The following is a 16708-nucleotide window of genomic DNA, read 5'->3' as shown; positions in this document are numbered from 1 at the left end:
TAACCTCTCTCAGGCTACAACTCCAGCACCTTCTCGGTCATGATAAAACCCTAATAACGGCACCCCTCAATTATAAAGAGAAAATTAGGGCCACCATGATATAAGGTTGATCTGTGCACTAACTCAGTGTAGGGCGTTGATTAGGCTCCTCAACTTAATATAATCCACTAGGAAGATAAAATAGTTTACAAAGACAAATCGCACACACTTATAAGTGTTTTTCTCTAACCTCTCTCTGGCCGCAACTCAAGATTCTCCTCGATGATGATAAAACCCTTATAGTGACGCCCCCAAATATAAAGGAAAAATTAGGGCAACCGCAATACAAGAGTAAAATCCCCAAATTGCTTTTAATGAAACAACAATCAATATATCGTGGACCTTTCGGGGGCTCCGCACCCCTTCCAACCCCCATGGCGACCTTACCGCGAAGGTCGATCTGCGTACTGACTCAACGTAGGGCGTTGATTAGGCTCCACAACTTAACACTTTGTTCATTAAATCATGGACTCCAGCCCTTCCAAAAGCACAAAACCTCATCCCTAACTGACCCTAAACCAGTAAACATTTTTGCATAGAAAGCCAAATTCAAAAGCTTATCCTTCCAAAGTCAGCTAAACGAGGACTTTGGGAAAAGCCAATAATTTTGAAGTCCAAAAACCTCCCAAACCTCACCTCAATGACCCGAATATCCACAGAAGCAAAGGATACATGTTTAACCACAAAAATCCTTGTAGGGGCATATGCTTGTTATCTGATTCCATCCGAAGCCAGAAAGAAAAATTTGATGAAGAAACTTGGAGTAGAATGGTGGACCTTGCTGATCGACTGCAACAGAAAATACACTTTGGCATTGCTACTCAAGGAGTTTGCTCCTTTGATTATGTGTTTTGCTTTCTTTCTTAATAAAATCATCGTTTCTCATAAAAAAAATGTTTCTCAAGGAGTTGCAAAGAACAAAAAGGTCAAGAAATGATTATCATTACTTGGAGTTTCAGAGGAGTGGGTAGATGGATGAAGAGGGCTTCCATCCATGCCCTCCTAGTAGCCAAAAAGGCCCATCTTATCGTCCTCCAAGAAACCAAATTCAGCACAGATTCGGACGTCATTGTCAGGGATTTATTCGCCATCCCACAGCTTGGGTGGCTAGCTCTCCTGGCTTGCAGAACAGCTGGTGGTGTTCTTGTCATTTGGGACCATAGGGTTTTAGGCCTTCAAGACCAAATAATTGGCGAATGACAGTCCTAGGAAAAAAAAGAATTACAACAATAAAATTATACCAAAGATATGCATTCTTTTTCTATGTAAAAAATTACAACAATGTCGCGAGAATCCATAAACCCTAGGAACTATTTTTTACAGGGAATGACATTCTTAGAAAATTAACTAAACTAAACATATTCTTATTTTACCTTCCAAAAATATACATTTTTGTAATAGTCTATTTAAGATTGGACATATGGTCAAACTTTAACAAAAAAGGGTGATTCCACGATGCTGCCAAAATACTTCTAGGTCGGTGCCAAAATAGCATGAAATTTTCTACTTTGTAAAGAGGCCAGGGCAGATTATTGGAACCTTATGGGTGACAACTTTAAAGGTGATGGAAATGCAAAAAGGAAAAAAAAAAAAAAGCTGAGACAATAAAACTAGTCTAGTAACATAGGATAGGGCCCCCTCTCCGAGGATTTCCTGGGGCTCTCTAGGGTGGCGAGGGACCTCTCTTGCTCAATGGCTGATTCTTGGAGAGATCGCTCATGGAGTCTCACGTTTCGCCGAGGATTAAATGATGAGGAAACTACTGCTTTTTGCTCTCTTCTCTCCAGACTCAGCAGCACTACTATTCGTGAGTATGCAGTTGATAAACTGACATGGAAGCCCAACATTAATGGCCGATTCACAATTGCATCCGCCTACTCTCACATTCGAAAACAATATTATAGCATGCATGAACACAAGGCAAACCTGGCATGGAAGCTCTCAGCGCCTAGTAAAATCAAATTCTTCGTGTGGACGACCATCAGGGAACAGATCCTCACCTCTGACAACCTCCATAAAAGAGGTTACTATGCCCCCGATCGCACTTGTCCCCTTTGTGGTGTGTGTGACGAGACAGTCCAGCATGTTCACTTACATTGTGACTTTTCTTGGCAAGTTTGGATGAAGTTATTTCAGAAGATTGGTCCCTAATGGGGCTACATCAGGACCTTTTTGGAACCTTTGAGCAAGATAATTCTCTTGGCATGTCTTGCGCATTTCCCATGGTGTATATGGCTCGAGTGGAACAACCGGAGATTCAGCTCCAAGGCTAACAAACTGGACAATATAGCTTCTCAGGCAGTGGGCCTTATCTCGAGTTGGCTTCATTCTAGGAAGGAGTTTGCTTCTCTATCGGGCATCTCCCTTCGAGAAAATTGGGGCATGGTCGCTCACATGGCGGGCCCCTGTAGGAATCCGGTTATGGCCACCTGGGATACTTTCCCTTACGGCTGCACCAAACTCAATTTTGATGGCAGTGCTTTAGGCTGTCCTAGGCCGGCTGGAGTTGGTGGTGTTTTCAAAGACAGCAGTGGAGACCCTATTCTATCCTATGCAAAGCCGGTGGGTATTGCTGATTCAAATACTGCTGAAGTGTGTGCTCTTCTATTCAGCCTCCAAATCTTTAAAGGGCGGTTTCAAGGCAAGCTGATTATCGAAGGCGACTCAAGGACTGTCATTAGCTAGTGTTCAAAAGATAGCTCCCCTCCTTGGTGCCACTGGCCAATCACTGATTGTATTGCTGTCATTGTGTCATCCATTCATTGTAATTTGAACTTGTTCCTAGATCAGCCAATTATTTGGCTAATAAATTGGCAAAATTCGGAACCTCCCTGCAATCTCTCATTTTTTGGAAAGACTTCCCCTCTTGTAATCTGCTCGTTTGACCTCTCATAATAAAATTCAGCATCATTTAAAAAAAAAAACCCAACTTGCGTGGATCTTCAACTCTTACTACCACGAGGCTTCTCGCCAACGGGAGAAGGAACTCAACCTACCCGTTTCTAAATGATCATCATGTCATGGAATGTTAGAGGAATCGGCTCACAGTCTAAGCGAGCTATCATCAAAACAACCCTTTTGGAGTGTGAGCCAAAAATTGTAATTCTTGTTGTAACGAAGCTGCAAGATTTTGATTACTCTATTGCTCGTGATTTATGGTATGGGTTGGACCCTGCGTGGGCAACGGTCGATGCTATTGGGCATTTGGGTGGTATTCTTGTCATCCAGGACCCAGCAGCAGTAGATGCTAGTCTCTGCCGGCTGGGACAATACTCCATTGGCATTCGCTTCCACGATTACTCTTTGGGCACTTCGTGGGCTTTGGCTGGTGTATATGGTCCGACTAGGTCTATAGATCGTGCCTCTTTCTGGGAGGAATTATTTCAACTAATCCATCTCTAAGATCTGCCTTGGCTTTTGGCCAGTGTCTTTAATTCTATTCTTCTCTGCTCTGAAAAAAGCCCTCCTGCGCCCAAAACTACTTCTACAATGAGAGCTTTCTCTGATCTCATTGGTGGTCTTGAGCTTTCAGAAATTTTTCTATCCGGGAAAAAATACACATGGTCAAATGGCAATCCTCTCCAATCCTTTCCAAGTTGGACCGTTTTTTTGCAAACAATGAATGACTCCCATCTTTTCCCAAACACATCTGGCCAAATCCTCAATAAAGTCGGTTCTGATCATTGACCTATTCAAATTAATACCATCCCCCTTGCCTTGGGGCGCTCTCCTTTCCGTTTCGAAAATTCTTGGACTCTTCTAGAGGTTTTCAACTCTTCCGTTCTGATATGGTGGCAAGAATTGGAGCATCACCCTAACCCAGGCTGGGAGCTTCCCCTTAAATTGAAAGCTTTGTAGTTGAAGATTCGTTTGTGGTCCTTTTCTCATCGTGTTGCTGTTGCTTCTCGGAAGGACACGGTTCGTCGTTGCATCTTGGAGCTCAACCTACTCGAAGAGCAAAGGTCTATTTCTCCCTCTGATTTACTTCTTAGAAGTCAATTAAATTCAGAACTTTCAAATCTGCTTCGTTGTGAAACTGTCCACTGGAAACAATGTGCAAGATTTCACTGGATGGCTGAGGGGGATGGAAATATGAAGTTTTTCCATGCTATTGCCTCGGCCAGAAGGAGGGTTAACCGTATCACTTCTCTCTGTCACGGAGACCAAGTGATTACGGATAGCCCCTATATCTCTAATATTTTTGTGAAGTTTTTCTCAGAGTTGTATTCTGAAGGGCGTTTTAATCAGCCAAAGCTGCCCCAACTCGACTATCCGCGAGTCTCTTCGTGAGAGGCATCTGATCTAAAAAAGCCTTTCAGCATAGAAGAAATAGATTCGGCAGCCTGGGGGCTTCCGAAAGATAAAACTCTTGGGCCGGATGGTTTCAATGGTGAGTTTTACCACAAATTTTGGGATACCATCAAATCAGATGTATATGCATTTGTCCAAAATTTTCACCAAGTCGGCATCACCCATAAGGCAGTAGGGGCTTCTTTTATTGCTCTGATACCAAAACAATCATCCGCCAACCTCCACAAGACTTTAGACCAATCAGTCTCACTACTAGTTATTATAAAATCATTGCCCGTCTGCTTGCTAAACGTCTTCGGATCCACCTCTCCAAAATCATAAGTCCTTGCCAAAGTGTTTTTATCCGGGATAGGAATATTCTAGACTCCTCCATTGCTGCCCTTGAACTCCTAGCACCTTCAAAAAATCAAATCGGCCCAGATTCGTCCTAAAAATTGATTTTGAAAAGGCTTTTGACCGAGCAAATTGGAAGCTAACTGATTACCTTCTAGATAGAATGGGTTTTGGGACTCAGTGGAAATTTTGGATGAGAAGTTGTATCTCTACTGCATCATATTCTGTCCTAGTAAATGAGAAGCCCTGCGGTTACTTCGAAGCTACAAGAGGAATCAGACAAGGTGACCCACTGTCCCTTTTCCTCTTCACTCTCATTGGGAAACATCTTGCGTCTATGGTCTGGTTTGCCAAAAGAACGGGTTGGCTTAATCTTGTCTCAAATGACCAAAGCCAAGATATTCCGTTATTGCTGTATGCTGATGATACTATTTTCTTTAGAGAAGGTACCTTGAGTCAGATCTCCCACCTGAAAGCTCTGCTCAACTTTTTTGAGCTGTCTTCTAGACAAAAGGTAAGCTGGGCTAAATCATCTATTTTGGGTTTCAATATTGATCCTTAGGTACTAAATTCCATGGCTAATTATTTGGGTTGTAAAGTTGCCTCCCCTCCGGGCACGTATTTGGGACTTCCTCTTTCCCATGTCTTACCTTCAAAATCTGCTTGGCACCTAGTCATTGAGCGTCTTGAAGGTAGACTTACCTCCTGGAGAGGAAAGTTTTTGTCCAAAGCCGGTGAACTTACTCTTATTAAGTCTTGTCTTCATGGTATACCGTCTTATTTTTTGTCTTTGTACCGGTGCCCTGCCTCTGTCAGAAATAGAATTGAATTATTAAAAAGAAGATTTTTATGGGGTGGGCAAAATGGTAAAAGAAAATACTGCCTAGTGAAATGGGTTGATGTCTGTAAACCTCTTGTTGAGGGTGGTCTTGGGATTCGGGACACTGCAGCAACAAATTTTGCTTTGCTTATGAAGTGGATATGGAAATTTAATATGCACCCGTCTCTGATTTGGCGGAACATAGTGACGACAAAAGCAGATAAGTTTTCTGGATGGTGGACATAAGGAGGAAGGTATAATAGATTATCTCCTGTTTGGAAAATGATAGCACTTTTCTTGCCTGTTTTCAAAAAAGCCGTCAAGTGCTTCATTAGATTTGGCAGTCGGACAAAATTTTGGACAGATTGGTGGGTGGGCTCAGCTAGTTTCAATTCTAGCTATGGTCAAATATTCTCTCTTCCCAGATCAAAGAGGCGATTATTTTTGCGGTCGGGCAGAATTCTTGTGAGTGGAACTTAAACCTTCGAAGAGCGCTGGCGGAAGTGGAAACCCTAGAAGCCGTCGATCTTGTCACAAGATTATTGTCGGTTCATATCAGAAATGCTCCAGACACCCTGATATGGACTTCATGTCCCAAAGGCGCGTTTTCTACTTCTACTGCCTATAACTTTCTTCTCTCCCCTCCTTCTACTCAATCCTGTCACCCATCTGCTATTGCGTGGTCATTACTCGTGCCTCTGAGAGCAAAGTTTTTTATTTGGACAGCATGCCAGAACAAAATCCTGACTTCTGATTCGTTAATGCGCCGGGGAACACATGTTCTGGATCCCCTGTGCCCGTTTTGCCGGACCTCTCCTGAAACTGCGGACCATATATTATTGCATTGTAATTATGCTCACTCTGTCTGGACCAGACTCATCAGCAAAATTGGTCTGCAATATTATTCCTCCCAAAATCTCATATCTACTATTTATACGGTCACAAACGCCCACCTCCCCAAGCATTGAAAGTTATTAATCTCATGTTGCATCGGTCACATCGTTTGGGCCCAATGGAAAGAACGAAATAATAGGAAGTTCAATAGAAAATCTCTTCCCGAAAATATTTTAAGCAACAGAATTGTTGGGCAAGTTACATTCTGGATTCTTATGCGAAAAGAATTTAAAAATCTTGAAGGAGTAAACTTACGAGGAAATTGGCATCTTGTTGTTAAAATGTCGCACCATCCCCATCCTCAGGTTATGGAAACTTGGTCTCTTCCTCCGGTAGGACAGTCCAAACTGAATTTTGATAGAAGCGCATTGGGCTGTCCTGGCCCTGCTGGATATGGAGGGGTTATCCATGATGATAAAGGGAACCTTTTTCTCTCTTTTTCCGGGCCAATTGGTGAATCGGATTCAACAATAGCCGAGTTTTCTGGTTTGTTTAATGGCCTAAATCTTTTTCATCAACGGATGGTAGGCCCTCTTTATGTCGAAGGAGATTCAAAAGTTGTCATCAACTGGTGTAAGAAGTCATGCCAACCTCCTTGGCGGCACTGGGGTCTTTTTGAGGATATATGTAATTTAATTTCTCAACTACAATGTAGTTGGAATTATATTCCTAGATTTGCTAATCACTTAGCAGATAATCAGGCTAAACTAGGTGTATACCTTCAACATCTTGTTGTGGAGGAAGACTCTGTACAGTAAGGTATGTATATTTTCTCTCAATAATACATTCACACATTTTTATAAAAAATAATACATTCACACCATTTTTCTCAAAAAAAAAAAAAGAAACAAAAAAAAGACATAGATACCCATTATCTTCTCATTACTGATTGACGAGAAGCTAAAACCAAAGCTTGCTGAAAGAAATGTCTTCTGGAGAATCTTAAGAATGCTGATCAACCTCCTATTGCCTAGTGTTCACCTAAGTGAACGAAAATCCTAGTTCAGCTCTTTCTTTTGTGAAGGAAGCAATCGATAACAAAGAACAAGCCTAGGAAGATTTTTGGGAGGGCACAGAGCATGTGTTCTAAAAACAGAGATAGCGAGAGTTAGTCAGTGGGTGTTCATCTTCACATGATGTCTTAACTGTGGGTTTGGTTTACAAATCAACAGAAACTTGGAAAAGAAGATAACGACCAATAACAAAAATTGGGCAAAACATATTCTCTGTGGGTTGATGTGATTAAAAAACGGAGCTTACTCGTTTTGCTCTGAGACCATGTTGGAATTTGCAGGATAAAAGAAGATGAGAGAGATTAGGGTTGACAACCCTTCTCCTCTATTTATAGCTTAAACAATATGGAAATTTACAATCATGTTCCTGTAGCCTATAAACCCTAGGAAACTTCTTTGTATAAGAAATGATTTCCCTAGAAAACAAAGTAAACTAAGTAAACCAAATTATACTTTCCAATAGTACCAGTGGTTCAATGGCTCTAACGCTCTAGTAACACAAGAATTGACCACCGGTATCAAAGTAGACCATTCGAGATGGTTACTGAAGCATCAGATCTGTCAATTAGAGATAAGAACGACTACCAACAAGAAAAGCAAAAGAGCAAGAAAAAACACACTGTAAAACTGATCACTTTTTTTCTTCTCCTTGTTCTTCTCCATTGCAAAGTCATTGCTTTGATGCATGTGGAATTTACGGCTGTGTGAGTAGAAAGAAAGCACGGAGAAGAAAAAGAGAGAATGAGAGAGGGAGAGAGACAAACAAGATTTTATATAAAATTTTGTATGGGGGAGTTTAGGGTTTGGAAGACCCAACTCTCCTATTTATAAATAAAACTATAGTATAAAATATTAACAAATCCCTTATTGCCTTTACACCCTAGGAATTAGATTCCACAAGAAAATGACTTCATAGAAAACTAAGAGAACTAGATAAACCTATATTATATCTTCGAATCAGAAGCTAACACTGATTTGCATTTGAACTTTAATCCTTAACTTTGTGTACGCTCCTGAAGGTGACAAATATCTTGTTGCCCGGAGATGGGGTCACATCAATATTGTTACTCCAAAATGGATAGATCAATCAATTGCTCGAAAAGGTAAGCTGCAGTTTCTTAGTATACTAATTTACTTTCATCATTTCATTTTGAGGGTGCTTATTTCTTTATACGGTTCAAGTTATGGATCTTAATTGTTTGATTGATGTTTGAGATAGGTTGCATGGATGAGGAGCTTTTCCGTGTTTGTGGGACCTCAATTTTGTCACAAGATGTCAAGAAAGGTAGTCTCAAAAGAATACTGGGCCAAGATAAGAGTGTCACTGGTTCACAGTCAGTCCAATCAACTGAGGTGGAGGGGCCAGAAATTGGACAGTCCCAGAGCACATGTTCAGCATTTTCAAACGGGCCTTTGGCCACCAATGAGGCTGAAGCACCTGAGATTTTACAAGTCAAAGATGCACCAACAGATATTGATGGTTGTGTTGCTGAGGACTCGGAGGACAATGATCTGTACTTGTCAGATTGCCGAATTTTTTTGATTGGTTTTTCCGCTGACCGAATGCGCAGACTAGTGGGCATGCTTCGTAAAGGTGGGGCAACTCGCCACATGTCACTCAGTGAAAAGCTGACCCACATTATTGTGGGGTCACCTTTAGAGATGTGGGTATCTTATCTTCCACTGATCAAAGCAATTGGTTCTCTAACTTCTCTGCTCATTAAACAGGTTCTATCATTTACTTTCTTAGTCTGATTGAATTTTTTTGGTATATTCCAGTGAATGGAAAGAGGTTAGGTCTTATGCTGCTTGGGGTGTCATTAAGGCGGTGAAAGCAGTCTGGTTGGAGGATTGTAATCGAGAAAAAAAAGAAATTCCTGTATCAGAAAAGTACATTGTTCATGACTTACTTGGTGACAAAGGTATGTAGGCAATTCTACCATAGGAATTTTGAGTATACTTTTAGGTTTTGTTGTTCTTCATTAGCTCAAGCATCTAAATTTATCTTATTTTTTATTTTTTGAAAATGTGCACAATATAAGCCAAATGGCAAAAAACAAACAACCATCAAGAAAGGGAATCTGTAATAATAATTGATTGAAAGGAGATCCCCTCTTTAGCAAAAGAATCAGCTAAGCTATTAGCTGATCTAGAAACATGACTTCATTTACATACAAAAAAATAGAGATCTTGGATCTCATAAAAATAATGCCAAAGACGTCAAGGAGGAAGCTTCTTTCCTTCACACAAGCAGATCACACTCCTAGAATCTCCTTCAACATGAAACAACCCCTGAAATTTCTCTTGAAAAATTTAAGACCTTGGCGTAGAGCAAGAAGTTCAGCTAATATTTTTTTTTTGATAAAGTGAAGTTCAGCTAATGTAGGTTTTGCAATGCCAATAGGATTGGAGAAGGATGTTAAAATATCACCCAATGAATTTCTGAAAGTGCCTCCAAATGCCTGAAGGTCCTGGATTACCAATAAATGATCCATCAAAATTGAGTTTTATGATAAATGGATTGGGAGGAGACCATTCAACATGCTTAGGAGGATTTATAAAGTGAAGGTTAGCTACTGCATCCCAATTACTTCTTAGCAATTTAGCAGGAATGTCACTGAACAAGTCCAATGATTTCAACCGTTGAATGATCTTGGACAAAATCAATTTCACTTGTTGCATCCATGAAGAAGAATTTTGCTGAAAGATCCTATAGTTCCTCTCAGTCCATATGAGCCAAGAGATTAGAACAATGAATGCATGTGGCACTATTCTACCGAGGACAGGTAAATGAGTCCCATAACAGCTTGATATGAATTCTGTAAAGGAGGCTGGAAAACATCTTGAAATATTGAATCAGCTGAAAAAGTTGTTCCAAATTCGCCAAGAAAATTTTCAATGAAGTACTAAATGATTGATAGATTTCTCTTCCATTCCACATAACACGCAAAGAGGATTTTCAATATTTGATATGGTGAATCAGATTGTCACAGGTGAGAATATCTCCATGTAAGGTGCTCCATAAGAAAAGTTGAGCTTTTGGAGGACCTGTGAATTTCCATGCAGTAGCAGCAGGATTAATGGAGGGTGCGTTAGAAGCAATAAGATTGTAGCAAGAAGATACAGTGAATTACCCATCAAATTCAGAATACCATATGAGTTTATCCGGCTTAGAGGTTTTAAGACATTTGCTGTCCACATTTGTCCTCCACTATAAATAACCATCCCTCTCCTATTTTCTGTCTAACCCCACTTGCTGCCATGAAGCCCAAATACAATCCCAAGGCTGATGCCTCCGATGCTGAGTCCTCCAACAACCCCTCTACCACCCCCTTCCAGTATACTTACTCTCAGCGCCGGAACAAGCGCAAGGAGAAGGACTTGCTTCTATGGAATCAAGTGAATCCACGAGCATTCCTTCCCCTCCCAGACCCTACAGTCAGCCGAAGCTGTCTCACAGCGAACACACCCAGAACTTCATCAAGGCCATGTAACCAGAGGGCTGGAAATACTCACCGAATGAGTGGGAGATGATGAAGGAGCTCGCTTGGGACTTTTGTAAAGACTACGATGGGTGTTTGTGCTACCTGGAGGAGAAATTCACCCCCTTTCCCGTGATATGATCGTGCTTTCTTGGAATGTCAGGGGAATTTATTTGCGTTCCAAGCGCTCTGTTGTCAAAGCTGTTTTTCTTGAGTTAAAGCCTACTATTGTAATTTTGCAAGAAACTAAACTCTGTCATGCTGATGGTTATTAGTCAAAAACAAAGTTCTTTTATAAAAGGAAGGGTCATTCTTGATACTGCTATGGCCATTCATGAAATGTTGGATTGCTTTGAAAGAGAGGGTCAACCTGGTATCTTTGAAAATTGATATTGAAAAACGTTTGATTGTGTGTGCTAGAAATTCTTGGACTTTATGCTCTAAAGGGTTTGGTCGTAAATGAGAAGTTGCATTTTTTTTTGAATGAGGATGTATAAACTATTAAGAGGGGAAAAGAGTACAATACCTAGCTAAAAGGGCCTTCCTCCACAACAAGGAGTTGGAGTGAAACACCCAATTTAGCTCGAGTGTCAGTTAGATGATTAGCTGATCTAGGAATGTGCTTCCAATTACAATTCAGAAAAGAAATTAAATTACATATATAAAAAACATATCCCAATGCGTCCAAGGGGGAGGGGTCGACTTCGCACACTAATTAATGACTACTTTAGAATCGCCTTCAATGCAGAGGGGTCCCACAAAATGGTGATGGAAGAACTACAACCCATTAAGTAAACTGGAGTGTTCAGCAGTGGTAGAATCAGAGATTCCAATTGGCCCAGCGAAGGCAAAAAGTAGACTACCATTACAATCATGGATCACTCCACCAAAACCAGTAGGACCGGGGCAATCAAAAGTGCTTCCATCAAAATTTAATTTGTAGTGGCCTGTTGGAGGGGGAGACCAAATTTCCATAGTCAGGGCACGGGAAGGATATGTCATACCAGCAATCAGCTGCCAGTTCCCTCTGAGTTTGGAGTTGCTAAGGCTTTGGAATTCCTTACGCATCGGAAGCCATGTTGAAACTTGGCCGACAATATTTTCTATCAGTATTTCAATAGGGATAGATTTTAAGTTGAATTTTTGGTTGTTTCTTTCCTTCTATAAGGTCCAAATGATATGACCAACACAACATGAAATGAGTAGTTTCCCAAGCTTTGGGAGGTTAGCACCGGTAACAGAAAGAATATTGGATGTAAGATATTGAGAGGGGCAGTACTGGAAACTGATTTTATTGAGGAGGCTAGTCTAAACAGAATGGGCAAAGTGGCAGAGTAAAAGGACATGGGTGGCTGTTTTGAGAGAAGTTTGATAGAAAGGGACAGTAGGGGTCATGGACAGGGGTTCCACGACGAATTAAGGAGTCAAACGTGAGGATTTTGTTCAACATGCGTTCCAGATAAAGAATTTAGCACGGGGAGGGGTAAGTAGAGTCCAGGGATTGGCAGTAGGAGGATCAGTTTGAGGGGGGTTAGGGCTGCTGACGAATTTATAAGCCGAGGCAGTGGAGAAATAGCCTTTTGAGCAAGGGGTCCATAGGAGAGTATCAGGCACATTCCGGGGTGTTACTGAGGTGAGACTGGTGAGGAGATTGGATGCCAATAAAGCCTTAAAGTCCGAAAGAGCTCTTCGGAGATTCAAATTCCATCCTCTAGATTCGGTCCATTGATCAGAGATGGAAGCATCGATATTCTTGGCCAAGTTTGAAATCAAACCATGGCTGATATTGAAACAGCTCGTACCCATCCACCTATCCGACAAAAAAATTGTGAGATTTCCCATGCTAGCATAGCATTTTCGGCCTTCTTGAAATCAAGTAATAACATTAAATTTTTTTCCAGATAGGGGACAACCGATTATGCCTCCCACCCTCTGTCCACCAGCAGATAACTTGTTTGCTTTAGCAACGACTAAAGATCTCCAAATCAAAGCAATGTATAGATTAAATTTCCAAAGCGCTCCCTTTCTCCAGTAAGGAAATTGAAAAAGCTGCATTGGGTCTTCCTTTGGATCGTGCTCCGGGTCCGGATGGTTTCAATGGGGAATTCCATCGCCGATGTTGGCCCTTCATCAGAGATGACATTGCCTGCATGGTCCACTCGGTCTATCAGCATGGCATCAGATATAGGAGCATCGAAACTTCATTTATTGCCCTCATCCCTAAAAAAGAAGGGGCAGAAATTCCATTTGACTTTCGGCCGATCAGCCTCGCCGATCAGCCTCACCGCCAGTGCTTACAAGGTGCTTGTGCGCCTCCTTGCCAATCGCCTTAGGGCGGTTCTCCCTATTGCAATCCATCATGGCCAAAATGCTTTTATCTAGGGAAGAAATATATTAGACTCGGCCATGGCATGTCACGAGCTCATCCACCATTTTTAGACTTTAAAGCTTCCTAGATTATTCCTGAAGCTTGATTTTGAGAAAGCCTTTGATAGAGTTAATTGGAAGTTTCTGGACACTCTCCTGGGGAAGATGGGATTCGGGAAAAAATGGCACTTCTGGATTCATAGTTGCATCTCCTCTGCAAGCTACTCCATTCTTCTCAACGGAACGGCTTGCGGTTATTTTAGGGGATCCAGGGGAATCAGGCAGGGAGACCCCCTTTCCCCTTTGCTCTTCAATGTGGTAGCGGAATACCTAATATCTTTGATCTATTCGGCCAAAAACCTGGGTTGGATCCTCCCCACGACGGACTGTGCAGCCTTTGATGTGCCGATCCTTCAGTTTTCAGACGATACAATTTGCTTTAGGGTTGGTACAATGGATCAGATTCGAAAATTATGTGCTGTATTGGGACTGTTTGAATTGGCTTCTGGGCAAAACATTAACTGGAAGAAAACCACCGTCCATGGCTATCATATTGACTCTCCTGTGCTTCAGGGAATGGCTGAATATTTGGAGTGTTCAGTGGGAAATTTGCCAGCTACATATCTTGGACTACCACTTTTTTACTCTCGGCCTTCGGCGACGCTGTGGTCCCCACTTATTGAGAAATTTGAGAAGAGACTAGCTACTTGGAGGGGCAAGCTTTTATCTACAGCTGGGTGGCTCACTCTTCTCAAGTCTTATTTGGCAGGATTGCCAAACTATTTATTATCATTCATGCACTGTTCGGCCTCAGTTTGCAACAGGATTGATGCCATCCGTCGACGCTTTCTCTGGAGAGAATCAGAGGACACTTTCAAATACCATTTGATGAGTTGGAAGGATATTTGCATGCCCCGAAATCAGGGTGGTTTAGGCATACGGCCTACGAAGGAGATGAACAATGCCTTTTTGCTCAAATGGATCTGGAACTTCAACATCAAGCATAACAGCCTATGGGGTAATATGGTCAGGTTCTATCTTCAACCTTTGGGTGCCTGGTGGAGGGAGGATGGCGCTACTCGGCTCTTATCCCCGATATGGAAATCAATTCAAAAGCTCCTCCCAATATTTAGAGATGCAACTTTCTTTCACACAGGAAATGGAAGGACCCTCCTCTTTTGGTCAGATGAATGGTGTGGCCCCTGCCCCCTCTTTGAGGATTTCCGGGGTTCTCTAGGGTGGCGAGAGATCTCTCTTGCTCAGTGGCGGATTCTTGGAGAGATCGCTCATGGAGTCTTACATTTCGCCGGGGATTAAATGACGAGGAAACTACTGTTTTTTGCTCTCTCCTCTCATGGCTCAGTAGCACTACTATTCATGAGCATGCAGTTGATAGACTGATATGGAAGCCCAACATTAATAGCCGATTCACAATTGCATCCGCCTACTCCCACATTAGAAAACAAGATTACAGCATGCATGAGCACAAGGCAAACCTGGCATGGAAGTTCTCAGCGCCTAATAAAATCAAATTCTTTGTGTGGTCGGCCATCAGAGAACAAATCCTCACCTCTGACAACCTCCATAAAAGAGGTTACACCGCCCCTGATCGCACTTGTCCCCTTTGTGGTGTGTGCGATGAGATAGTCCAACATGTTCTCTTACATTGTGACTTTTCATGGCAAGTCTGGATGAAGATATTTCAGAAGATTGGTCTCCAAATGGGGCTACATCAGGACCTTGTTGGCACCTTTGAGATGGTTATGGGGATGCGCCTTCCTAAGCTGGGCAAGATAATTTTCTTGGCATGCCTTGCGCATGTCCCATGGTGTATATGGCTAGAGCGAAACAACCGGAGATTCAATTCCAAGGCTAGCAACCCGGATAATATAGCGTCTCAGGCAGTGGGCCTTATTTCGAGTTGGCTACATTCTAGGAAGGAGTTTGCTTCTCTATCGGGCGTCTCCCTTCGAGAAAATTGGGGTTTGATAGCGCACATGGCGGGCCCTCTTAGGAATCCGATTATGGCCACCTGGGATCCTCCCCCTTACGACTGCATCAAACTCAATTTTGATGGCAGTGCTTTAAGCTGTCCTGGGCCGGCTGGAGCTGGTGGTGTTTTTAGAGATAGCAGTGGAGACCCTATTTTATCCTATGCAAGGCCGGTGGGTATCGCTGATTCAAATACTGCTGAAGTGAGTGCTTTTCTGTTCGGCCTCCAAATATTTAAAGAGCGGCTCCATGGCAAGCTGATTATTGAAGGCGATTCAAAGACTGTCATCAGCTAGTGTTCAAAAGAAAGCTCCCCTCCTTGGCGCCATTGGCCAATCATTGATTGTATTGCTGACATTGTGTAATCCATTTATTATAATTGGAACCTCGTTCCTAGATCAGCCAATTCTTTGGGTGATAAATTGGCAAAATTTGGAACCTCCCAGCAATCTCTCATTGTTTGGGAAGGCTTCCTCTCGTGTAATCAGCTCGTTTGAGCTCTCATAATAAAATTCAGCATCATTTCCCAAAAAAAAAAAAAAAAAAAAAAATTCAAAATCCATTTTAAGAGCAAAGCAGAATTAGTTGTAGCAGTATCACTTATCCTGAGACCTCTAAGAAATTGGTTTTGCACACATCAGCCCACTTCACGAGATTATACTTTCTTTCACTGTTTGGACCTCCCCAAAGAAACCTCCTTTTGATGAATTCAATTCTATTTTGGATTGGGGCTGGGCATCGAAATAAGGAAAGAAAGTAAGAGGGATTCCGTGAAGGTAGGATTTAATAAGAACAAACTTACCCGCTTTGGAGAGAAATTTTCCTTTCCAGGAAGCCAAACAACCCTCCAGACGCTCAATAACAGGATGCCAAGAGCTTTTGGAAGGCAAAACCGAGGACAGGGAAAGGCCCAAATAGGTGCAGGGTAAGGTAGCAATTTTGCATCCCAGATAACTAGCCATAGAGTTCAGAACATTTGGATCAATATTGAAGCCAGTGATGGAGGACTTTATCCAGCTGACTTTTTGGCCCGATGAGATTTCAAATAAATTGTGCAGAGCTTTAATATAAGAGATTTGGTTCATTGTACCTTCACCAAAGAGAATGGTGTCATCTGCATACTGAAGCAGATCTTGAGTGGGGTCAGCAGAGATGGTATTGAGCCAGCCAGAGTTTTAGCAAGGCGGACCATAGATGCCAAATGTTCTACAATGAGGGTGAAGAGGAAAGGTGATAAAGGGTCCCCTTGCCGAATGCCTCTGGTTCCATTAAAAAAGCCATAGGGTTTGCCGTTGACAAGTACAAAGTATGTCAGTAGAAATACAACTTCTCATCTAGAATTTCCAACGGGTACCAAAGCCCATTCGGTGAAAAAGATGGTTAATTAATTTCCAATTGACACGATCAAAGGCTTTTTCAAAGTCAAGTTTTAGGACAAATCTAGGCAAATTGGATTT

The 16708-nt window shown here is 42.0% G+C and overlaps 1 protein-coding gene across 5 annotated transcripts in view; it reads left to right on the top strand.

Moving 5' to 3' along the window:
* LOC137945905 (uncharacterized) overlaps window positions 1–16708 on the top strand; it is a 94121-nt gene that overhangs the window by 20995 nt on the left and 56418 nt on the right. For all 5 annotated transcript variants that reach the window (XR_011111036.1, XR_011111035.1, XM_068791987.1 and 2 more), the window contains exons 7-9: window positions 8420–8513; window positions 8630–9074; window positions 9190–9332. Coding sequence is in view for 3 of the 5 variants with exons in the window: in XM_068791987.1 (XP_068648088.1) it covers window positions 8420–8513; window positions 8630–9074; window positions 9190–9332 (682 nt within the window). In the remaining 2 variants the exon portion in view is untranslated. The remainder of the gene's footprint in view (window positions 1–8419; window positions 8514–8629; window positions 9075–9189; window positions 9333–16708) is intronic.

Source organism: Aristolochia californica, unplaced genomic scaffold (genome assembly GCF_029961685.1).
Source record: "Aristolochia californica isolate CCGP_79_NKW_82.1479 unplaced genomic scaffold, dmAriCali1.0.hap1 SCAF_12, whole genome shotgun sequence".
Classification (NCBI taxonomy): domain Eukaryota; kingdom Viridiplantae; phylum Streptophyta; class Magnoliopsida; order Piperales; family Aristolochiaceae; genus Aristolochia; species Aristolochia californica.
Note: the sequence above shows the minus strand (reverse complement) of the source record. Positions and strands in the feature narration are given on the sequence as shown.